Source organism: Artemia sp. Qi Xiang Cuo, chromosome 19 (assembly GCF_049724085.1).
Source record: "Artemia sp. Qi Xiang Cuo chromosome 19, ASM4972408v1, whole genome shotgun sequence".
NCBI lineage: Eukaryota > Metazoa > Arthropoda > Branchiopoda > Anostraca > Artemiidae > Artemia > Artemia sp. Qi Xiang Cuo.
Genome location: NC_142812.1, coordinates 49,495,826 through 49,521,289, shown reverse-complemented (window position 1 = coordinate 49,521,289; position 25,464 = coordinate 49,495,826). Strand labels below are relative to the sequence as shown.

General features: G+C 35.7%; 1 protein-coding gene across 1 annotated transcript in view; it reads left to right on the top strand.

The window, feature by feature from the left end:
* The first annotated feature begins 2,278 nt into the window (after positions 1–2,278).
* The window catches only part of cu (NADP/NADPH phosphatase nocturnin), a 153,394-nt gene continuing 130,208 nt past the window's right edge, over positions 2,279–25,464 (top strand). The window contains exon 1 of the mRNA XM_089105534.1: positions 2,279–2,381. Coding sequence (XP_088961660.1) covers positions 2,315–2,381 — 67 coding nt within the window. The 5' untranslated portion in view covers positions 2,279–2,314. The remainder of the gene's footprint in view (positions 2,382–25,464) is intronic.

Sequence of the window (25,464 nt, the reverse complement as noted above, 5' to 3'; positions counted from 1 at the left end):
AATTAGCCGAGTTAGTTGCGAAAAAGGGGCAGTTTTATAAAAGCTGCATTCTATGCAAAAAAAATAAATTTTAGCGTGTAATGGTTACATAAATGTAGCCTATTTATAGGCTGTAGGTAATTTTCTTCCAGGCTGCCCAATTTATTTTACATATTACTCATAAAAATTTGCTGCTTATAAAAAGAGTACCTTAACTCTCCAGAAAAAAAATTAGTTTAGGTACTTTTTGCTGTGTTGAAAAGGGCTTAGGTTAAGGAAAGAAGACGGATCTATATACTTGTCCTTGGAACCTATTTTGAAGCCATGTTTTTCGATTATGCGCTCCCTATTAAGCTCGAATTTACTCTCTTTTTCAGGGTGTTCTTCTATTAAATTTAAACTCCCTTGCATAAAACATTTGCTACTGAAGTGTGAAGAATAGACTATTTTCTTTGTACTATTGTTAATTATAGTGAGAATAAAAGCAAAATTTAATCGTGGAAAAAATATTCTTAGGGTATATGATACTCATTTAGAACAAATTTTTCTGTCAAAATATTCCATTTTTTCCCGTATTCACTACTTAACTTACCTCTACTTACCTATATTATGTGATTTTATTTTTGCTTAGTTGAATTCTATATCTTTCTTTGAAAAAATCTTATCCTCACGGAGGGGGCGTAAATACAAAGGTTTCTAGCATTGATATAGAAGGGGTGGGGTGCAATGAGCTAAATTTAAGTGGGAACCTGTTGAAATGAGGCTCAAGCTATTTGGAAAAACATTTACTAGAAGAATTTTAATGATATGCTTAAGGACAATTGCTATTAAATTACACCTAAAGCAAAGGAGTTGCACATCTCTTACCCTCCACAGTCCCGTATCATAACGAAATTTTTCCCTTGCGTGGGCACGCTGTTAAGGTGGGGGCAATGGGGCTATCTCTTGAGGCTAATTTTCGTAAGATGTATTTTTTCTTCATGAAAAACTAAACTTTTGTTTCTTTTTAATAAAAATTCTGACCTCCCCGTAGCAAAAGAGGGTGAGGGTATAAAATAGCATTGAGAGCATGGTCACTCCTGTACATTCCAAGCCCCATCGTGAAATTGCCAGATGTTATAGGTATGTCACAAAAGGCAAAGATGTACCCCCTTCGACCCTCAAGCCCCATGCCAATGAATCTCCAGGACTTTCTACGCTCCTCTTGCAAAACCCTGATACTGCTTCTTCGCCCCCAAGTCCCATGCCAGTCAAGCTGCGGGGCCTTCGAAAGCTCTGCCACCTAAGCAATACGGAGATTGAGTTTTTCGATCTTAATGGAAATTTAAATTTTTTTTCAGAAATTTGGGTTATTATTTTTCAACTCCTCATCTGGCGATAGATTTAATTCTTAAAATCGGTGATACAAAAGTAAGTCTGATTACCGACGTGGATCACCACTTGTTTGTTGAGAAGTCCATGGGGGGAGGGTATGCTTTTCACGCGGATCGTATCCTGGAAACCCATCCGACTAGACAAAGCACCGGTGAAAAGTCGAACGTTGTTTTCTTGGATATGAATTCTCTTTAACCGTCGGCAATGTCTTACTTCTCTCTGCCGTGTGGAAATTATAAATGTCTGGATGATATTTCTGCTTTAAATGTCCCCAACATTTAAACTAATGAGGAGAATGGACCATAAGGATGCTTTGTCCAATTTAATGGTGAAATGCCAGTAAAATTCATGACTAAAGCAACGGACTTTGTTTTCCCGTGTATAAATAGACTGTTGCCTAGGGATTCATTGAGTCCCTATAATTTTATCTTCCGTAGAGGATAGGGATATGTACTGGACACCTTCAAAGAAAATCTGATTGCCGAACTAGATCCGAAACATAATATTGTTGTACATCACATTTTTTTGCGGTAGATACTGGCCAACGGTTTCTGTGTCACAAAGATTCAAATAGCCCTCCAGTTTGATGAGAATCCATGCATGAAGACGTTTATTAAGACAGTTGTCAGTAAGCGATCTAAGGCAAAAAAGATTGAAAAGAGATTTTTAAACTCATTCTAAATTTGGCCTTTGGTAAGCTGTGCAAATTGTGCACAATAGGAGTCATTGTGACGTTGTAACTGACCCAAAAGAATGTGTCTGAATCAGTGCCGATCTGAATTTCACATCGTTCACGATCATAGACTCCAATATGGCCCTTTTACATAGAAGAAAAGAAGGATATTATAAAACCTTTGTCACTGTCAGTGCCATTTGGGAAATATCAAAACACTCATGTTTGAATTTTACTGCAATGTGTATGAGCTCCAATGGCCAAAGAAGGGGCAAGTTCAAGTGTATTATGAAAACATTGCTATTTTTGAAATCTGAGACGGGAAGTGACTTGATATCCAAAAGTGTGCTTTCAGGTCAGAATTTTTATTATTTTCAAACACACAATGAGGATACACACTATGTAAAGAAAATTTTCAATATGAGTGTCTATAGGAACTGTGTAGAGAGTAATTTAGTTCCAAGAGCAAAAGTAATAGTGATTTGCTCTTTAAAATACAAAAGTTACACAGTTTGAGTAGAGAAAATACCATTAGAGCCATATTGGATTAAGTCTATGTGCGCGCGGACGGTGTGAGAGTACTGCAACACAGTCACTACCTTACTTCAGATCAAAGTATAATCACCTACGGAACAAGTACTGACAAAACCCTCCGAAAGTTACCCTGCGTACCTCAGCGCCACTAGACGCAAAATGTTGTACTACTTAATCACTCCGAGCCAAAGTACTTTGCTCCGGCCAAAAATTATGCTATAGGGTGATTCAGGCGACGAGTGAACGGGATGAATTGTGTAACTACGGTTTTTAGTTCCCAGGTTCACATAGGTATACAAAGGGTCACTTTTTTGTGTGGAGAGGATAGAATTTGTCAGTACTTGTTCCGTAGGTGATTATAATTTGCTTCAGATAGACCCGTATGTGTAGATTGCATACGGCGTCTAGGTCTGGGGAAAGCTCAATAGTTGGTGGGAAGGAGGTCGTTTTTTCTGTCTCTACAGTCAGTCTCCAGCTCAGCAGTGTACTTTTTAGTCATATTTTTTCTTCTAGTCATTTTCTAGGGTTTTTATTTAGATTTTTTGCGCAAAGTGGAATCGTTTTTGAGCGGTCTTTCAAGATAAAGTTTTGTTTGTCGACACGTCAAAGGGCATTTTGAAGAAAAATTAATTTTTGTGACCGGCAATTGTTTTATTGTTAATAAATTTGTCAAAATTATCTTCAAAGTGCTCTTTTAGTGAAAGTAAGAGTTCAATTGGCGTCAATTTTGAAGGTTTAGCCATTTCTAAAGGATAGTGTTTACAAGTCCTGCGATTATTGGTAGTAACAATTAATAGAAACTATCACCCGCTTGAACAAGCCGTTTTCTTTTAAAATATTTTCCTTTCATTTTGCAAGCAGGGGTACGAACAAGAAATCTATGTTGCTTTGTTGTTCCCTAACACCTTCTGACAGTTGAACATTGCCTTCAGTTAAATTTAAACCAAGTTCAAATAAGAGATTAGCGAGTTCATTGTCAATACCATATTTGAGTATAGCTCTCCTAAGCTGTGGTTTTGAATTATCTAAGATCGAAAATAAATGCCTATTTTCATGTGCCTTTTTCACCGTTATGATGGTGACTAATTACCTTTTTTTATTTACGGGTAGATATACGATAATTTCATTATAAAAAATATTTGTGACTACGCGTAACTCTTCGGGCGTGTTTTGATTAAGATCAAATAAAATATATACAAAAGGCTTAATAGTAGCTCGATTGTATGACGAAAGCAAAAATTTTTGTTTGCCTGGATATATTTGTTTGTTTAAAGTTATAAAAGAAGTTGAATCGTGAACAACCCTACAGATGTTGAAGTAAGTACAATTCAATGCAAGTGTTCTCACACATTTTCTCCGATGAAAGAGATTATGGAGAACAACATTTACGGAAATTTTTTCATGATAAAAGCAGACGTTGAATAATTGTAACATATCCTGAGACCATTCTTCAATAGATTCAGCTAAATCATCAATAATCAGCCACGAGTTTGGCGCAATAATATTAAACACGTCAAGTCCTCGTATAAATTTTATGTTATGCAATAATCTTCTATTTTATGTGCAATAATCTTTATTTTATCTTAGGACTCTTGTCACACAATATAGCAATAACAGATTTTTTTGGATTTTCTATGAATATCTTATCACAATTTTGTATTATTTTCGTTAAAAGCGGTGTTTTTCCAGACATTAATGGTCCCCAAAGAAATGATCTGAATGGCGTCTCTTTTTATAAGCAGCAAATTTTTATGAGTAATATGTAAAATAAATTGGGCAGTCTGGAAGAAAATTACTTGCAGCACATAAATAGGCTGCATTTATGTAACCATTACACGCTAAAATTCAAATTTTTTTGCATAGAATGCAACTTTTATAAAACTGCCCCTTTTTTCGCAACTAACTCGGCTAATTGAGAAGTAACAATTTATCACAAGATAAAACTGGAAGCTAATCGGGCCTTTCGAAAAGGAACTTTCATCTGAGTTGAAATAATAGTGGGTTGTTGAATTTCGAAATAATGTCAGGCAGAAGCAAGATGAACACAAGGTAGAGACAAAACAAGAATTAACGGAATTATATATGAATTTGAAGAAAGCTACCGCGGTGAGCCAGAGAAAATTGTTTTCAGATTCACATTTATACAAGACTCCAGCTAGAAATACCCTAGGGAATTCAACATCAGGTGGAGCCGAATATCTTTCAGGGGCTGAAATATACATTTATGACTCGTACAAAGGGGGAATCTTCCCAAGAAACTCAAAATTACGATAATCTTCATTACAAAATAGAGGGAGAAAAGAGTAGGTTGCAGACTCAAAAGCAGTTACTCCCAGATAAGGAAGACCCAGATAAAGAAATAGATATAGAAATACAGAGAATACAATTGGGAAGGAGCACACCCAGTAATATGAGAGAACAAGAAATTTAAATAGAGGCGGGTAAAACACGAGGAAGAATCTTTATATGAAAATACGAGGAAAACAAAACCAGCTCAACCTCCAGATGGTATGCAAAATGAAGGGGAGTTGTGGGTAAGAGAAAATGACGATAGGGAACGAACAGACTCAATAAATGAATTCAGAGAATATAACAACAGAGAGAACCAAAGTAGGCCCAACAGCAGGAGTAGTAGGAGCAGTATGAAATCGAAATCTAGCAGGGAGTAAAGAGAAATTACTCATGTAGATATGACACAATGTCTGTTAAATGTCATGGATAGTGAAAGAATAGCCACAGAACGAAAAGAAAAGGAAGATAGAAAAGAAAAAGATAAAGCATAAAAATAAAAAGAGAAAGAAAGAAAAGCCAGAGAACGAAAAGAGAAGGAAGATAGGAAATAAAGAGAGAAAGATAGAAAAGAAAGAAAGAAAGAGAGAATATCTAGAGAGTAGAAAGAGGAGAATATTAGAATTGCTAGAGAGTAAACAGAGGAGAATATTAGAATAGCCAGAGAGCAGAAAGAAGAGGATAAAACAATAGCCAGAGAACGAAAGGAGGAGGAAGATAGAGAACAAAGATTAAGAAATAGAGTAGCCAAGAAAAAGGAGGAGGCACATAGAGAGGAAAGAAGACAACTAATGAAAATAATCGCAGGGAGGAATTCCCAAGAGCCTCAAAGATCGTCTACAGTATATTTAATGCAGGCAATATACGTTCAACCAATGAAAACAAATCAAGACGTATATTTGTACCTCTATAACTTTATAAAAAAAATGCGGAACTAAGTGGATGGCCGAGAGAAAATTGGGTGACATTAATCCAGCCCTGCCTTAAGTACGAAGCACAAACTACCTTTAAGGCATTACTGATTCACTACTCAGGAGATTTTGAAAGATTAAAACAAGCCATTTTTGAAAAGTTTCAACTCTCCCCCAGCACTTTCAAGGAAGTTTTAGAAGGAAAAAAACGAGACAACAAAACTTACAGAGAATAAAGGTAAATAAAGGAAAATTATAGAATATTAGAAAACCCAGAGGAGATAAAAGAAAAGATGACGAAAGTGATAGAAAAAAACAGTAATGGGATAATTTTTAGAAAATACCCACCGAGAATTGAAAATATATTTGAAAGAAAAGAACCCGAAAACAAGCGAAGAAATGGCGGAATTAGTGAAAAGGTGGGCTGAAATAAGAGAGGAAGTTGCGGACACAGAGATGTTAATATGAAGAGTATAATGGAAATATACACTATAACACAGAGTAAAAAAATGCGTTTCAGAACAATCGAAGAGAAATAACTTGATTTAACTGTGGTACTACAAGCAATTTTGAAAGAAACTGCCCCAGTAAAGAGCAATTTTGCCAGTAAGCAAGCAATTTTGAAACTGCAGTCAAAAACTGCATAAAACGAAATTCTGGGCCATGACCCATAATAATGAAAAAAAATTACCAGTTTGTAGAGTTGCATAAAATATACGGAAAATTCAACGGGGAACTAGTTGAAATGGCAATTGATTCTTGCAGTGATCAAACGTACGTGCGAACTGAACTACGTAATACAACAGAGATAGAACCATAAAAACAAGATTACAACCTTATTTTAAAATGGAGGTATGAACCCATGCCCCTCATTCTTGGGCCAGATTACAAATTGCAAAGAAGAACTGTATGTACCAGGTGTAAAAGGCGATACATTTGAAAGACAGGATTATGTAACTCTAAAAATTAGTCGGGAATAGATAAATATTTTCCCAATTGATCAAAATTCACACGTCAAATAGTATAAAATTTTAATCGGTAAAAAGAGGAATTGAATTCTAGATTCAGTCGCACGACGACGCTCGTTGTTCGATTTTTGCAAACATAATTAGTAGCAAAAAAAATGCTATGCACAACATTTCTAAGAAAGTTTAAATGGCAAAAAAACCGTGTGAATGCTTGAATCATCAAAAACATTTAAAAGAGACTTTTGAACGAGGATTCCCGTCCGGGTGCCACGTGAGCCAATGGCAAGCAGTCCTTACAGCGCAGGACGAAAGAACTGCTTTTGGACGTGGGGTAGATGTGTTTTTTAATTTGAATCGTAAGTCTGACTTGAGAAGATCCATTGAGATAGAAGTTTTAACTCTTTCATCTCGGTCACCATTATTGTCATTGAAGTGACCCGTTGCTGTACAACTAAGCATGTAAGTTCAATAAATCTATTGTCTTTCTTATCTGTGTTTATTTCATTTATATGTCTGCGTCTAGTCCAATAATAGGTAATTAGTTCGTAAGTCTCCAAGGTAAATGCTCCCAAAGGAATCTGATCTCCAGATAGCCTGAGAAGAAGAGGCCACGTTTTTTCATCCCTACAAACACCAAAAGTTGTCATCGCCACGGCTTAGAAGAATGTTTCTAACCCCTGCTAGCCTATAAGAATTCGTATCTCTTAAATCAGATCTGATTGTGCCATGGAAACAAAGCTTTGAGACGTCAAATCTTATAGCTCAATAATCCTTAATTACTATCAAAACCTTACATAACAAATGGCGCGAGTCGGAAATTGGAGAAAAACTTGCGAACTAGTTAGGCTATGAAACTTTATAATTTAAATTTAATTATTGGAAAAGATACAGACATATAAGAAAAGTGAGTAAGCCTATTGCCGCTAAGCCATGATAGGAAAACCCTTATATCTCATAGGAGATAGTAGCATCCCCAAAATAGGTAAATTAAAAATTTTAAGTTGATATAAATTCAAAAAAAAAATGGAAGATCTTAATGAATTATTAATGAGGCAAAAGTTAGTCGCAAGAAATATAGAGATTGCAAAATCTATACCAGAGTACAAAGGTCAGTCAGATATTGACGAATTTAATATCCAACTGACCCAGTTTGTACAACTAACAAAAACAGACGTTGGAGCGTTAAAAGACATGCTTCTACTACGATTAAAAGGCCATGCCTTAACCTTTCTAAAACAGGTCGAAAATACAATAGGCAATAGCGCCAACTTGCCAATAAATACGGTTGATGACTTGTTAAAAGCATTCAAAGAGAGATTTATAGAAACCAGCTCTATAAATAAATTAAAACATGGAGTAGTGAACTTTGATTTTTCACAAAATATAAGGGAATATCTGGATAATATACGCATTTCTTTAGAAGCAAAATACGGAAGTGGTTCTGGGCAACTGTATGAAAAAGTCATACTAAATTCCTTTTTGCAAGGGCTACCCCCAAAACTATATAGAGTAGTAATATCCAAGAATATTCAGACGTTGGATCTTGCAGTCCAAGAGGTAGAGCGACTAATCGAAGTTGATAAAATGCTTGCTAATCATAGTAATGCAAAAATAAACAGCCTAGGCGACTCAAACGCGAACCTAATCTTCAAGGGCGATCAGGCATCCCCCAATTTCTTTTCAAGGGATAACCCCCCAGTGCCACAAAGAAATAAAACGCAAGAACCCGCTAGGCAGAAAACAGTACGTTTACAGCCTATTACCCCTACAATAATGAGGTGCTATAATTGTAATAGTGTTGGCCACATAGCGAAAGAGTTCCACTATGTCCCCACTCCCATACCAAGACTTGTGATCGGTAATACGCAAAGTCCCGGCAACTATTTGGTCAGAAGAACAAGTTTTAGCACCTGTCATACAGGAGACTATAGACATGGAGGATTGTACCAATCAATACCTTATACCGGGTACCCACAAAATCTGTTTAGCCCTCTCCCCAACAAGTAAATTAATTATCGGTCTGAAAACACAAATACTCGACATGGCCAATATAAGGCAAGAATGCAATATAGAAATCATGAAAATTTGCCGATGAGAAATGAAAATTTTACAAGCCAACGGCACTGGCGGTCAGCGCCATCAAACGGCACTGACACGAGACATCCACGTTACCATAATAATACATGGCGAAGACAGGCAGACGTAAATCATTTAAATATGCCTACGGAACCTAATACGTTTGAATATCTATTACAGGCACCGACAAATGAAATAAATCCTCAGGGAAACGCTTCAGGCCCCTCAGAAACATGAATTGGACCCAGAGGGTGCCAGGAATATTTAATAGGTCCAAGACAATATTAGTGCCTTCTTGTAATGATATTATTAACAAGTTAACTATATTAAATGATTTTTGTGAAGAAAATGTTTATTTTAAGGGTTTGATTGACTCAAGTGCAACAATAGGTATAATAAACTCTTGCGTATTCAATATGTTGCCTCTTCAAATTAAACGAAAGAGGAACCCTAATAATCCCAATTTAACAAGCGTGACAGGTCATAAGTGAAATGCAAAAGGGTCAATTTGGCTAAACTTAAAAAGAGACAATAGAACGTTCGTGACAAATTTTATTATATGTGATAATTTCTCATATGAAGCTATTATATGGGCAAATTTTCTAAGATCTAATAGAATACTATTAGACGTATCCAATGAGAAGCTTGTATACCCAGCTAAGGTAGGGGACGAAATTTCCACCTTAAAAAATCGTAACAGAGGTTACGAAGACAACATAACAGTAAACAAAATTTCTAGTGGCATAATGTCGAAGTATTATGAACCTCATGTCTCGCAAAAACAGGACATAATTGGAAATTTGTTCAATTATCCTGAGAGATATTGCAGAAATGAAGTAAATTTAAACAATAAAAGTATTGAACCTGCGAAAATAAAAATAGGAGACATGCGACAGTACAGGTCAAACGAAATTAAGAAAATAGTTGAATTGTGGAAAAACATAGTAAAACCCAACGTGACGCCACAAGATGCCGCAATGGCGCAGCATAGCGCCAGTATAAATCTAATAAACAATGAAAATGAACAGAAATATTACAGATTTGCGATAATGAAAACAAAAGTCCCTCCCAAAACGATGCAAAAAATTCAAATATCACAGATGATCGAGCCAATAATTAGCAAATCAGAAATATGGTTTGCGACGACGTCTGAAATACCCGAAAATCTGCTATGCGAGGAACAGATTATATCTTATGACAAAGGAGAAGGTTTTATTTGGGTAACCAATAACCATGAAAATGATACAATTACAATTAAAAAGGGGACGTGTTTAGTCCAAATCGAGGTTTTAACGGAAAATGATTTAAATACATGGGTAAATTCTAAAAGAAACCTAGTTAACAGTATTAAAGCTTCAAAGGACAAATATCCTTTAACTAAATCGCAATTTTTAAACAAATTTAATATGGATCATATTACGGACTTGGAACTTAAGAAAAAATTATGCTAATTATTATGTAATTTTATGGATTTATTTTCTGCATCTGAATATGACATCGGTTTAATACAATTTTAATAACATTAAATTTAAATAACTGGTAATCCCGTAGCAAAACAGCCATATCGTGTGCCACATAAGAACAAAGAGTGTCTAAAAAATAAAATCCATGAATTAGAAAAAAAAACGAAATTATACGCCAAAGTATAAGTCCGTATAGCGCACCAGTGATCTTAGTACCAAAAAAGAATGGAGATCTTAGACTCGTAGTAGATTATAGGGCTATCAATAAACAAGTAGTTAGCGATAAATTTCCTCTACCAAGAATAGACGAAATTCTTGACTCAATTTCAAGCAAAAACTAAATTTTTACCTCTTTGGACCTTACCCAAGGCTACCACCAAGTGAAAATAGCCGAAAAGGATGTCCATAAGACTGCATTTTCAGCATCCGAATATGGTTCTTATGAATACTTGAGAGTACCATTTGGGCTTAAAACAAGTTCAAGCGCGCTATGTAGACCCCTATTGCACCTGTTAAGAGGATTAAAGAATATAATTCACTTTGTTGATGATGTTATATGCGTGGGACAAAACACTGAACAACACTTAGCAACATTAGCTAAGGTGTTCGAGAAGTTCAGGCAAGGCAATTTAAAATGCCGGCCTGAGAAAGTTAATTTATTTCAACCTAAAATTAAATTTTTGGGAGTAGTATTAACCCAGGGAGAGATATCCCCAGACCCTGATAAAATAAAATGTGTTGAAAACCTCAAGCCCCCCAAAACTATGAAAGAATTAAGGGGAATTTTAGGACTTACTGGCTACTTTAGAAAATTCGTACGCAATTATGCCCAAATTGCGAAACCCCTCACGGAATTAACCAAAGGAAACTCCCATAATGTTACCTGGTCACAGGAGGCTCAAACTTCCCTAGACCAACTCAAAAAGGCGCTCACTTCTGAACCAATTTTAGCATTCCGTGATTTCGAAAACGGAAAATTCATCGTTACCACTGATGCTAGCTCAAAGGGCATAGGCGCTATCCTTTCGCAAATAATCCCGGTAAAAAACCCTAACCCTCTACAGGGAACACCCAAACGAATAGAAAAAGTTATATGCTATTCAAGTAAAACTGTATCAAAAGGCGAAAGTAGTGATTCCGCCACAAACTTAGAATTGTTATCTATTATCTACCACTTGGACAAATTTAGACACTATTTAATTGGTAGCTTTAATTTTTAGCTATGGAAAATCTAGTTATTCAAGAGAAAAAATCCCTAACACCACTAAGAATAAGAACGACAAAAAGCCCAAAAAGTTATTCATCGGCAAGTGCAGGAGATTTAGATTATACAATATCTCCAAAAACCCAATTCTTCCCCGATAGAATTTCGACCCCATGTCCACCCAAAAGATTTCCAGACGATATAGTTTCCCCTGCAACACCGATTGAAAGGCCCCTGTCTTCACAGGAGGAATTAAACAGAGCTGTAGAAACCCACGGTATTACTGTACAGAAAACTCCTCTCAAAGATTTAATTAAAACAAATCTGCGAGAAGCTATGGATTTAATTAATTTCCCCATAAAAAAGAGTCAAAGTACATTGCCCGAGAATAAAACTCCCAAGGATGACCAGCAAGGTCAACATCATGATATAACTGTATCCAAGGTCAAACCTTAAAAGTAAACTTCGTTGAGAGAAATCTTCGGTGCAAAGAATGCCCCATCCCCTGAAGACATGGCCTTCAAACAATGGAGGAACCCCGCAAAAACTATTGATTCCTCCCAAAGCTCTCAAGAATCTTTCAAATCCCCCGAGTTGAGAACTCAAGGCAAGTACTTAGAGAATAAACCTTCTACTTCCAGAGGAGTGGAAATTTACGAAGGAAGGGCAGGTGACACCTCAAAAATTGCCACCTGTAAAAGTTCTCATCCAGATTTAACAGAAACTAGTTCCGAAGAGTCTGATGGTGAATCAAATCATATAGTAGCTAAAGAAATAGAGAAATCAAGGCCACCCTCAGCAGCCACACACGGTAAACAAACGAAATTAAAAAGGCAATAATTTTTTAAAAAACAATACAAAAAGTTTGACATTATTCCGCTAGACAAACCTAAAAATAAAAAACCGCAAGAAACAGAGGAGAAAATCACGATACAGTCAGGTGAACGTTTAAAAAACCTGAGAAATGGAAATATCCATAATTATTGTAAAGACAAATTTCCAATATAATAAATTTAACACCATAATAGACGTACGAGTATGCAATAAAGTTAACAAAGTCAATATCAATGAAAAAAAAAAATATATAATACAAGTGATGTCAAAACGTCGGTGATCAGAGAGAAAGGCCCAAGGTGGGAAGCCTTTGGTCGACTAATGGTGACAAACAGTGTTTTTAGGTCCTCTGTGGCACATTCTTCCTACTAGGTAGCTACCCTACAAAAATCCACTATGCCCCTATAAATGAGAATTAATCAGTTGGATAACCTATAATGTACCCAGTTATTGAGATCAATAACGGAACTTATATCATGGAGAAGGTGATTGTGTTTTCAAAATCAATGTCGTCAATTTTATACGACGATATGACTTTGAAAACCTTCAAATCGTGCTTCTAATTCATACTCCTCCATGGAATTCAACATATATTCTACAAATGAACAATGGAAATTATCCCCTACTCAGTATCAAGCTGCGTAATCAAATCTAAATTGATGTACCTGGTCTTGTGGGAAGCCTGGGGAGAAACTCAAAATCCATGTAGCTTTTCATTGTTGGGTTTTGGCGGTCCCCTCGGATTTTCTATGAAAAATCGACCCAGGTCCAAACAAAAAAAAAACAACTACCAATACAGAAGCGTCTAATTAGGAGCTGATCATGTTCGTGGATGTGCACCGGATCATAAAGATCAAGAGTTCCGTTCCCTTGGATCCTGGACATATTTATGAATGTTATCATGATTTCTGTTGTTTATCTCCTCTCTACAATGAGCATAAGAGTTTTCTAAGATGTAGAATCCCTACTGAGATTGCCTTCCACGTGAAGATTGGAAAAAAAAATTTTTAACTATGATGTAAATTAATCAAAAGTAAATCACATAAGCCTAACTTGACTTAAAAATTCTATAACCTGACACTATTCATAACTAGAGCTTCATGATTCATGATCTGAATCGTGTTTTGCTCTATTTTTAGGTTTTTAGTGTTTAATCTTCCCTTTTTTAATTGCAGTTTTGTTCGTTTTTCTTGCTTAAAATATTAGTCAAATTCTTATTTAATTATTCTAATAATCAATTCGTACTCAATTTTTTACTTTAATTATTTATTAAAATATAATTTCTCAATAAGTTATTGATTAAAATTTAATTATCACAATAAACTAATTAGAACCTGATAATTTATTTAAGTTATACTAAGGCTTATGTTTAACTTGAAAAGACTGTGCTTCATTCAGTGAAAAACGTTTATTTTTGTAAATTTTTTTCCTGTTTCCCCCTTTTTTTAGTTTATGCCAAATTTATCGGAGCAATATTAAAATTAAATTATCACATTCTGATATAGTGAATACTAAAAAGATTCCCTCTTGAAATCTATATTTCTTCACCCCCATTATACCCGTACAAATTCCAGCCAGCCTTCAGTATATTTTGATAGAGCGAATTTGTTTTTATTAACTGAAGTAAACATGACTAGTTCGGAGTGTCGGGTATTTTGAAAAGAAGTTTGATTTTTAAACTATGAAATTCAGTAGGCCGTACCCTCATATTGGGCAGCTTAATAAAAATAAAAAATAAAACACCAGATCAGGGCTATCATGATTTCTTTTCCAAGAGAAATTATTGGTCCCATACCCGAAAATGATCGTGGAAAGTCCTAACCTCAGCATTTCAGCTGTTCAACAGCAGCATTTCAGCAAGCTTGGAATCCTGCATCTAATTACCTTATTCGAAAGGCGAATAAGAGGCACGAATGTTGACTCGTAATTACGGAAAATCCAAGAAAAGAACCTCCAAGAAAAGAACCTCTGCATTTCAGCCGTTAAACCCGGAGCCCCATGAGAACGTCTAAGCCAGGAAATAGGGAAGACATCAGAAAACGAGTGGGTATAGAGGTCTCCACTCGTCCTTGTTATGTCTTGTTCCCTCATTGTAGTATCGTTTACGTAAAACCGTGTGGTTATGACGCTGCAACATGCGTTTCTTAAACAGCACGGACGTGCGTGAACAATGCAGGCATGAAATGAGTCGTAAAGTTAGACCTAAAAAAATTAACCATGTAGCATAAACTCTGTTTAAATGATTATTTTAAATCTATTGTGAAATTAACTAAGTTTTAAAAGAAGTTAAAATAAAGTGTATGTAGTAGTGTATATTAGAAAGTATAATAAGAGGCCATACTTAAAGTTGAAGAATTAATATTTTATAAGAAACATCTATGTATTGAACTTCCCAATGGGAACAATTATAACCCAATTAATGTGTGAATTATTGTATGTGTATTTACTTCAAAGAACATGTGATTCTGCCGCGTTGTTTTTATTACAGGAAAATAAATGGACACATTGGTCATTGAGTATTACAATGAGCTGCCCAGTACAGATACGACCCAGTAACATCTATTTTCATCATATCTCAACCAACGAAGAGTACTTACCAGCGACCCTAGGCAATTTTCATCCAAACTTCGTCTACGAAAACAACAGTTACTGTAAATTGTCGTTTCTTCGACCAAGGACAATATTAAGGATCGGTTGACACAATATTTTAACCCTAGTATCAATTGCCCTAAAGGACTATATAATCACAAAAATGCTGAGAAACCCATCGGTCAGTACAAGATATAAATACATAGATATCACCTTTGATACTCACTATGGACCCCAGAACAATTTGACAGTATAGTGATGATATTTGAAGCTAAACGATATTTAACGACATTTGAAGTTAAATAATATTTAAATTTGAAGATATTTGAAGCTGAAATAAAGACAATTTGAAGTTTAATTCTTAGAACCCCATCGATCAGAACAAGATAAACGATATTTAGCGATATTTGAAGTTAAATAATGCTTAATGACATTTGAAGATATTTGAAGCTGAAGTTAGAGACAATTTGAGGTTTAATTCTGAGAACCCCATAGAGCAGTATATGATAAACGATATTAGAAGTCAAGTGATATTTGAAGATGTTTGAAGTTGAATATAAAGACAATATATTAAGAGAGTCACTATAGTATGACGACAACCCGTTTCAAAAGGCACAAATGAACAATTTTACGCGAGAATACATCCTCTATATGCCTCAAAAATTCTAAAAATGATATGCTGAGAAGAAAAAACACCAACACCTGTAGTGGGAAGAATCATTTCCCAGTTGACTATTAGAACGATATTTAACGGTCATTTCCCAGTTGACTATTAGGGAGAACTTAACGTATAAAGACAACTAGACTCGAACTGTTCCATGAAGAAACCATAACGTAAATGCTTCAAAATTTTTGCCAAGACAAAAAGAGTGAAGGACAATAATTTACAAAAGAAGGGTGTAGTACAATAAGGACACGAAAGATGATGAATAGATGTGAAGCTACATGTGTTACTTCCTAATAACTTTGACAATTCAAAAATCCCAATAGTGAAAGTGTTTTAATGTTATCAGTGAATATGGTGAACCAAATATTGTATGTTATAAATCATTCATGTATGTACCACAAGTAGAATTAGGTGTAATATTATCAAGTTATTTACTTAACGTAGTGTAGATAGTATGTAGTACGTCATATAGACAGCAAAATAAAAAAAAAACTAATGTAAAAGTAAAATAGCCCCAACTTTTTTGGAAATGTAAAAGTAATCAGTGTTAGATATTGAAAAAAAATCCTTAGTATAGTAGCTAACCTAGAACCATAAATAATCTTATTCCGGTAGATGAATTTTAGATAGGGATGTAGAATAAAATAAGAAAAATAATTGAAAAATTTTAAGCACTCCTAATAAGCATTTACTAATGACGGGACGTCATTAATTGATGGGAAGGGCGATGTGTACCAGGTGTAAAAGGCGATATATTTAAAATACAAGATTCTTTCCTTCTAAAGATGATTCGGGCAGAAATTAAACGTCCCCTAATTGAGTTCAAATACCACTTCCAAGAGTCTAAAATTTTAATCAGCAAAAAAATAAATTGCATTCTAGCTTCAGTCAAACAACGACGATAGTTGTTCGAATTTCCCTAAGACAATTAGTAGCAAAAAAATGCTATGCACAACATTTCTAAGAAAGTTGAAATGGCAAAAAAAACCGTGTGAATGCTAGAATCATCAAAAACATTTAAAAGAGACTATTGGACGAGGATTCGCGTCCTTGTGCCACGTGAGCCAATGGCAAGCAGTCCTTACAGCGCAGGACGAAAGAACTGCATTTGGAAGTGGGGTAGATGTGTTTTTTAATTTTAATCGTAAGTCTGACTTGAGAAGATCCATTGAGATAGAAGTTTTAACTCTTTCATCTTTGTCACCATTATTGTCATTGAAGTGATACGTTGCTGTACAACTAAGCATGTGAGTTCAAAAGACCTCTTGTCTTTTTTATCTTTGTTTATTTCATTTGTATGTATGCGTCTAGTCTAAAGGTAGATAACTAGTTAGTAAGTCTCCAAGGTAAATGCTCCCAAAGGAATCTGACCTTCAGATAGCCCGAGAAGAAGAGGCCACGTTTTTTCATCCCTGCAAACACCAAAAGTTGTCATCGCCACGGCTTAGAAGAATGTTTCTAACCCCTGCTAGCCTATAAGAATTCGTATCTCTTAAATCAGATCTGATTGTGCCATGGAAACAAAGCTTTGAGACGTCAAAACTTATAGCTCAATAATCCTTAATTACTATCAAAACCTTACATAACATAATTTTTAGAAAATACCCACCGAGAATTGAAAATATATTTGAAAGAAAAGAACCCGAAAACAAGCGAAGAAATGGCGGAATTAGTGAAAAGGTGGGCTGAAATAAGAGAGGAAGTTGCGGACACAGAGATGTTAATATGAAGAGTATAATGGAAATATACACTATAACACAGAGTAAAAAAATGCGTTTCAGAACAATCGAAGAGAAATAACTTGATTTAACTGTGGTACTACAAGCAATTTTGAAAGAAACTGCCCCAGTAAAGAGCAATTTTGCCAGTAAGCAAGCAATTTTGAAACTGCAGTCAAAAACTGCATAAAACGACATTCTGGGCCATGACCCATAATAATGAAAAAAAATTACCCGTTTGTAGAGTCGCATAAAATATACGGAAAATTCAACGGGGAACTAGTTGAAATGGCAATTGATTCTTGCAGTGATCAAACGTACGTGCGAACTGAACTACGTAATACAACAGAGATAGAACCATAAAAACAAGATTACAACCTTATTTTACAATGGAGGTATGAGCCCATGCCCATCATTCTTGGGCCAGATTACAAATTGCAAAGAAGGACTGTACATTCCAATAAAAAAGATAAAAGTAGGCTTATTACCTGTTTTTGCAGTTAATGTTTTAGTAGGAGGAGATTTTTGGGATATGAGAAATCTCCTATCCTTAAAAGCGACTTCTTTAAAGGTAGGAAATGCGGAAGTCACTTAGTCACACAATATTGAAAATTGGAAGCGCGAAATTGATTTTTCGTTAGAATTTTCAGAAAAAAAAACTTCAAAGCACATATACCTAATATGAGACGCTGACAAGTATATGCCAAAATGAAGCACTGATTGTACCTGAGAAAAACGAGAATTAATTAATTGTATGTGCGTTTCCTCGTAAATTTCGAGAAATTTTAGTACAGTATGAAAAACCAAATGTCGGAATTCAATTCCCATTCGATGACGATTTATTCTGAAATGTGGTGTTCTTTCCACCGATTGAAATTAAGAGGCTAGTTCAGCCAACTTTTCATAATGACTGGCATCATCTAATGTGTCAGAACGTGATTTTCCGGTTCTCTCAAATGTAAACTCGTGAGGGAGAGAAAATTTGGATTTTAATCATGCTAAGCACGATTATTTTCTGCTAATCTTGTGGACTTCAGTTTTCAAAACCTCACTTGGATGCCTGACGATGTAGAACATGGTGGTTCTGCAGTAGAGACGTGTAGATGGTGACAGATCAAAAGCGAAGCGGTGGAAGCATAGACGTTGGTGGAAGAAAGAAGGCAATTGGGTATTGTAAAGTTGAAGTTCAGTGTTTAGTTTTGTAAGGGTGGACCAGGATGGCGCGTGGGTGGGCATTCATCTTACGGAGGGAGGTGTTGGGGTTTCATCCGTATTTATTTTCAAATAAATGACCTGTTTTCCTTCCGTAATTACATTTGTTTAGTTTTGCCTATAGGATAATTTTCAATGATAATTTAAAGTCTCGTTGCTAAGCCATTATTTTGCCATAGGCAAGCTTTCAATCGAAATTCTATTTTTGTCTTCCTAACCTGGGCCATTGGAAGGTAATATTACGCAAATGAAGCCAGGGATTTGAACTTTGATTTACCGGATTGGTCGGGCCCACCCATACAGAAAATACTTTGTACAGAAGTGGTGTTTTTGTTTGTAATCGACTTTGAGACCCCGTTTAGATAGTCTGTATTGAGAAGCAATAAATTTGTGTTTTTGAGACCGTTTGGAAAAATACAAATAAGCTATTTTTTACAGCCGTGTGTGATTATTTTTCCAGGAAACTAGATAGGGTAGGAAAAGAGTTTGCGAGAAGTAACGGCACTAGTCTATTGACAGGGGGAGCCGTTTACACTCCAAAGTGATAGCTGAAGATATTAGGGGTGACCCAAGTGATGGTACCCTTGGCCTAGAGAGTTGGCCGTTTGACTGTTCGATAACGTTACCATACCCTGTATGAGGTTATACCGTATTCGGGTGTTAACATACTCTCTAGTTATGGTGCAGTAGTGGTGACCGCGAGACATTCCATTACAATATTTGGCACTAGCGAGGCTGTCCCATCTAAATAAGTGGTGTAGCACCATTTCTGCGCCAATATCTGGTGGCTACCGTGGTTGGCAGTACTATAGTTGTTATATTAAGAGTTATTTCTGAGAAGCTTTAATAAAAATGCCACGTTTCTTTGAGCAGAACTATGCATATTCACCCCGCCGTACATTATTGGGCTGGCCCACCATAGCACGTGAGGTTGTTAGTAGAGGTAAATTTAAAGCCATTTAAAGAAATGTTTCTGAGATTTCTTATCTTATTCTTGGACGTTTATAATCCATATCAGTATTCAATAGATGGCGGGTCATTGTCTTTCAAACTCCTGTCCTTCATCATTAGGAAATTTTGCCAAATAGAGTATGTTTTCAGAAAACACTGGGGAGGTTTCTGAAATATTGTTATACGCTGTTGCGCTATCCTTATTCTTTTACGGTAACCTTTAATGATGATAGTAAGGTAAAAATTTTTCCTTTAGTTTTTGGTCTCTGATCTTTTACGCCACTCTGTGCGCTCACGCTATATTGCTCAGCTGTAAATCAATGCGTATGAAGCTCAGGGTTCTTACGTAATTTATGAAATTAGGGGAACTTTAGGATTCAGTTATTTCCAAACATAGCTATTAAGTCGATTAAGTAAAGGTATTTAATGGATTAACAAAACTTGCAAGTTTTGGACTTCATGTTCAGGATTTAAGTGTGCAATATTTCAAATAATCATGGTAATTATTTCAAGGTGGGGCTTAAATCACTTTTTAAGTTAATGAGGTTCCAAATACTGTTTCGCATAGTAAAGCCTATAATGTAGAATTTGTTTAGAGATAATTTTGCTCTTTCAGCCTAAACCTAACACAAGTGCAAAGTCTTGCTCAAATAATTTAATCAACGATGAAGGATTCCAAGTTCTTTACTGTATCTTAGAGCAGAAACTAATGAACAAACTAAACATAAAAGACCTATCATGTACATCTTCACCGAAAACTAGGTTAAGTTACGAAACTAGGTCACTAATTGATAGTAACTTTCTCTCTATTTAAATATTCCAAGTCGTTTAGATTTTATCTAAATTTATTCTGGTGCTTATAATGAACAACATAAAAATATAAGGAACAAAATAACAATCAGTGAAATAGAATTTTGCTGTTAGCTTTTAAAGTTGCTGCGTTATTCAGAGTAAGCGGGAGAGAAGAACAAAATAAAATCAGAATCCTCAACTTCTGTGCGCTATTTTGTATAATGTTTTACCCAAGGCCGTATCCAGGGGGGGGGGTTACCCGGTTTGAACCCCCCCCCCCCAAAAAAAAAAAAATTTTGACCGAGTCGAAAATTAGTAAAACCTAGGTAAAAATCAGTAAAATTAGTCAAAAATTGAATCAAAAATTAGTACCCCCCCCCGAAAAAAAATCCTGGATCCACCCTTGGTTTTATCGTATTAGCGCTCTGCAAATTTTGTTTCAGAAACCTCCCTATTGTTGTCATGCCCTTAAAATATGAGTCAAAATAGTGATTCCCGAAACCATAGATAACACACTTTTGAAAGAAAAAAGAAGAAAAAATACCAGGAAGTGTTTTATTTCAAGAAATATAGACTATAATACGATTTATTTCGAATTGTTAAGAGCTTCACTTAACTCTTCAGGCTTATGATCCCTGTCAATGTTTTGTTATGTTCTATTTCCTCTTTCTTGCCGTTGATATGAATGAAATGATTATATACGATATGATTATAACGTTATATGAATGAAAGACGAATATTATGCTATTACTCCATAGCTGAGGTTCAGTTCTATCCATCTACAAAATTATAATTTTTAAAATTTAATATATATGATTTTTTAAATAAAAAATGCTTTAAAAGGAGGTTGGAAATTGCTGAAAAAAGGACAGTTTTCCAATTTTTAAGTAATTTTAGATTATTCTCTTAGAAAAATTCTACGTCATATCATAGTTCTGGCTTCATGAATGAATACATCTGATATTAGAGGGGTGCAGGGTCTGAACCCCCTCCATGAAATGCATATGAGCACATTTTTATGTTAGTGATTTATTTTGTGTACCCGCCAAATCCTGGATGTTGCCCTTGTTGAGAAGGAACATGTTGGGTTCCTTAACTCACAAAAAATCCTTTCCAATCTTGTTTTTCTTATTCTTCTTTTTCGCATTTTTTATTCCTGATAGATTTTTATTAGGAATGTGGAAACAAGCCCTTTGTTGCTGTTTTGGCCTATCTTCAAAACTAACAACTCTCCCAAATCTGGTGTTTTTCCTAAGATTATGTTTTGTTCTGCTCTTATTGGCAGTGGCAGTATAGCTCTGCAAGTGAGAAATCAAAGTTAAAGTATTCCTATCGGTATTAAGATGAGGAGGCCCATAAAGATGGCATCTCGAGTTATTACATTTACGTAAGACAACACATGATGTGAAAGATTTCCATAGACGCATTAATTTATGACAGACCACAGATAGTGTGTTTTGGCGTGCTCCACACTTTTCTCCATGCCACTGTCTAAGGCTCTCAAGTTGTTTGAAGCGGGCGAAACTCGTTATTTAGGCCTAGTTCTCTGTGACCTGAATGATTACTACCATTCTTGTCGGTCATTTACGCGCTCGCATACTACAAGATTTTTCCCATTCTAGCTTGTTTCTATTAAATGACAAATATACGGACTTAACCGGTAAACTAATTTGAAAAGCAATTTCTAAAAACATGTTTTTTTTTAAAGAATAATAATGAGCCGTATTGAAATTTATCAACCAGTTCGTGGTAACAATAAATGAGGAGTGACTCGGCCTAACGGCAATCGAAGCTCTAAGAAACAAAATTTTTATAACATTAGACATATGAACTGGTTTTTCTTGCTGATTCTAAATACGTAAAATTCAGTTATTTTCATTATACCCATCAAAAATTAAGAGCCTGAGAAAATTTGCTTGACTTTCGAAAAAGGGAAAAACACCCCAAAAAGTCAAGAGATCTTAATGAAAATTACGCCATAAGATTCATCCTACTTTAGAGATTTCAAGCTTGTATCTACAAAGCCGTCGAATTTTGTATTTTTTTTTTTTGCCAGAAGAATAACCACATATGCGGGTTTATTTGTTTCCGTTTGTTTTTGTTTTCCTCAGGGGCGATCGTATCGAACCAATGGTCCTAGAAGATTGGGAGAGTGCTCATTTGAACAGAAATCAAAAGTACTACTTTCCTTTTTTGTGATCAAAAAGATTGTATGGTAGCTAGCCCACCTCCCAGATGTTAAGCTCCTCTCCAGCACAAATTTGAAATCCCCTGTCAATCTTCCTTTTTTCCCCTTACATTATCTGATAGTTTCAACATCCCCAAGCCGTCCTTGAGCGTTTTCACATTGATAATCCGAATGCACATAGTCTGTTTTGATTTATCTCTACCCTCTCCCCAAAGTCATAATTTAAGGTTTACTCATCCCCCCCTAACACTCCCTAAAAGTTTCAACTTTATACCCCATGGTGTTCCTGAGATGAACCATTTTAAAATCACATAGTGTCTTTTCATTTACCTTAATACTTAACTCTACACAGAAAAAACCCCGTTGGATTACATAGTGAAAAAAGTTTTTGCATCAGAGACAAAGAATTTTAAGCCCCTACCCTCTAAACAGAATTTGAAGTGCCGTTGCTCCACCCTCTCTCCTCCTTTCCCCAATAGTACCTGAAATTTTTATGCTCACACAACCTCACCATACTCCAAACCATTCCCAATATATGACAGATGTGCTACTTCGATTATCTCAATGCATCAAATACTATCATTTGATTTAACTTTGTATCATCCTCAAGTCAAAATTTAAGGTCCACTTGCCCCTTACGGGAAAAAGAAGGCCTTAAATAACTTTCGCTGAAAGTTTTAACGTAATACCCACCATTCTTCTCGAGATTTTGCAGATATGCCAATTTGATAACCTAGCGAACTACAGTGTCTTTTGATTTGCTTTGTTACTTATCTGCACGTAGACTATAAATCTCATAGGACCTTATAGTGCAAAAGTGATTTGGTTCACCAGGGACAAAACTTCTTTAACTCCTTCTCCACCCACCAATAGAGAATTTGGAGTTTCCTGCCCCATCTCCTCTTTTTCTTCTTGCTTTCTCCTTTCCCTAGCTGTGCCTTAGAGTTACAGCTTCATCATCCAGGCGTTGCCTAGATACATGTTGTGTCTTTTGATCTATCTCTCCCTCTCCTCGAGTCAAAACTTAAGATCCACCTGACCCCTCCCAACACTACCTGCAGTTTCAACTTGAACCCAAAAACCATTCCCGGGTCACTGCATATAATTCGAAAAGTCGGATACACATAGCGTCTTTTGATTTACTTTTTGATTTTGGAAACAATTTCTCTTGGGGCTAAAAGGGCTCTCGTGTGCCTGGAAGTATGCTTGTTGGTCCTTTTCAAGCTCCTGAGAAAACTGACTACCTCAAAATTTGGATCGAACACCATGACAAATGAAGGAGCTAGGTAGCTGAAAAGGGCACGGGAGGGAGATTAATCACTTTCAAATCACTTTTGGCCCTTAGAAAGAATATTTGAACCTTCAATTTTTGATCGAATGACTCCCTTCGCATAATCCTATGAGCCCTCTTTTGTTGGGCCCTGTTTGGGGTGAACCAATGTTTTGTTTCTATTTTCCTTATGTATGTTAGTTCCCTTAGCCCAAGGACTTAAGCATGGAAGTATTAAACCGAAAAGAAAGACAAGGTTTCTAGTTTTGGGCCCCATTTTATGCTTGGGGGCATGTCCCAGAATTGTTTTTTTAGACCTGAGGGTCCTCTTGACCAAATAACTAAATGCTGTATTGTTTCAAATTGATTAGGAAAAGTTTGTGTGTTCATTTCTGGATGTCCTGCCCCCCTACTGCTTCCCCCCAAATAAAATGACTGATTCTTTTTTAATAAGGATCCTTGGAAGCTTTAATTAATCAAATCAAAGAAACCCCCTTTGTCTAATATCAAAACAATGTTTAAGCAATTGGTAGTTTCTATTATTTATGGCCCTTGCTCCAGGGGCTAAGCGAGTCGTCCCATCACTGGAGGCATATATATTGAACCTTTTGGCAATTATGAACAAAGTAGCTATCTTAAAATCATGTTCAGTGTTTTTGGAGGTTACATGGAGGGTGGGTGTGAAAAGAGGACACGGAAGAGGGCCTGGTCGTTATCCCCTTACTTTCGATTCTTAAAGAAGGCACTAGAACTCCCAAATTTCCAATCAAGTAAGCCCCTTCGGAGGTTTCTGTTTCCACCCCTTCCATGACTGGACTGGAAGAAAATACACCGAAGCCGTATGGCTCATTACTTAGGCAGCCCTTCTACACTGCCTCTGAGTGATGACAGTCTTTAAAAATTTAGTACACCCGATCTACGAAGTAAATAATATAGCCTAATATAGCACTGATAAGAATATTGCATCACCAAAGAATCTTACGCTACCAAGGAATGGTGTGTCACTAAAAGGAGAAGAGGTATGATTTAAAAAGAACGAAAAAAAGTATTACTAGTGGTATGGGTGAGGAAGGGCTTACGGTTTTTCAGGTTCGTCGTTTTTTATTTTTTCTTGTATGTTTTCACCTAGTAGGCGCTGGATAAGTGCCCGAAATATCCAGTATTTGAGTATTTTTATTCTTTTTAAAACTTGTTTACTTATGACTATGCTTGGCCCAGAAATCTTGTTATAAAATAACTTGATTTCCTATAATCAAATCTTTACGTTTTTCTTCTTTTATTTAAATTGAAAAAAAAAAAAATAACAGGTAAGTAGGAATAGACATACCTTACGCATTCTACGATAGAATGAAAAAAACTATATAAATAGCTCTAAAAATCAATTATATCAGTTCACTAACCTATACCATTTAAACGTTATATAACTAAGGTTTGAGCTTTTAACCAGAATCTATTACCGAAACGATTGATCTTGTAGGCTGGGAATTTAGAACTGGTTCTCTTGCGAAAGGTTTATAGATATCTATTCAAATAAAAAGTGAGAAATTCCAGGGCGTTAGCATACAAGATGACATTTATTTATCTTTTTTATGGATTTAGTTAGTTAGGAGGCAATTAACCAATGAAATAATAGGCATTAGAAAACAAGGATAATGCGTTCATCATCAAACGCACTAGGAAGTTGAAAAAATGTCTCACTCCTCAGAAAAATTCGAAATTTTGGAAACTAATATGAAAGCACGAGGTGGTCGAGATATAAAAAGTAAAAATTA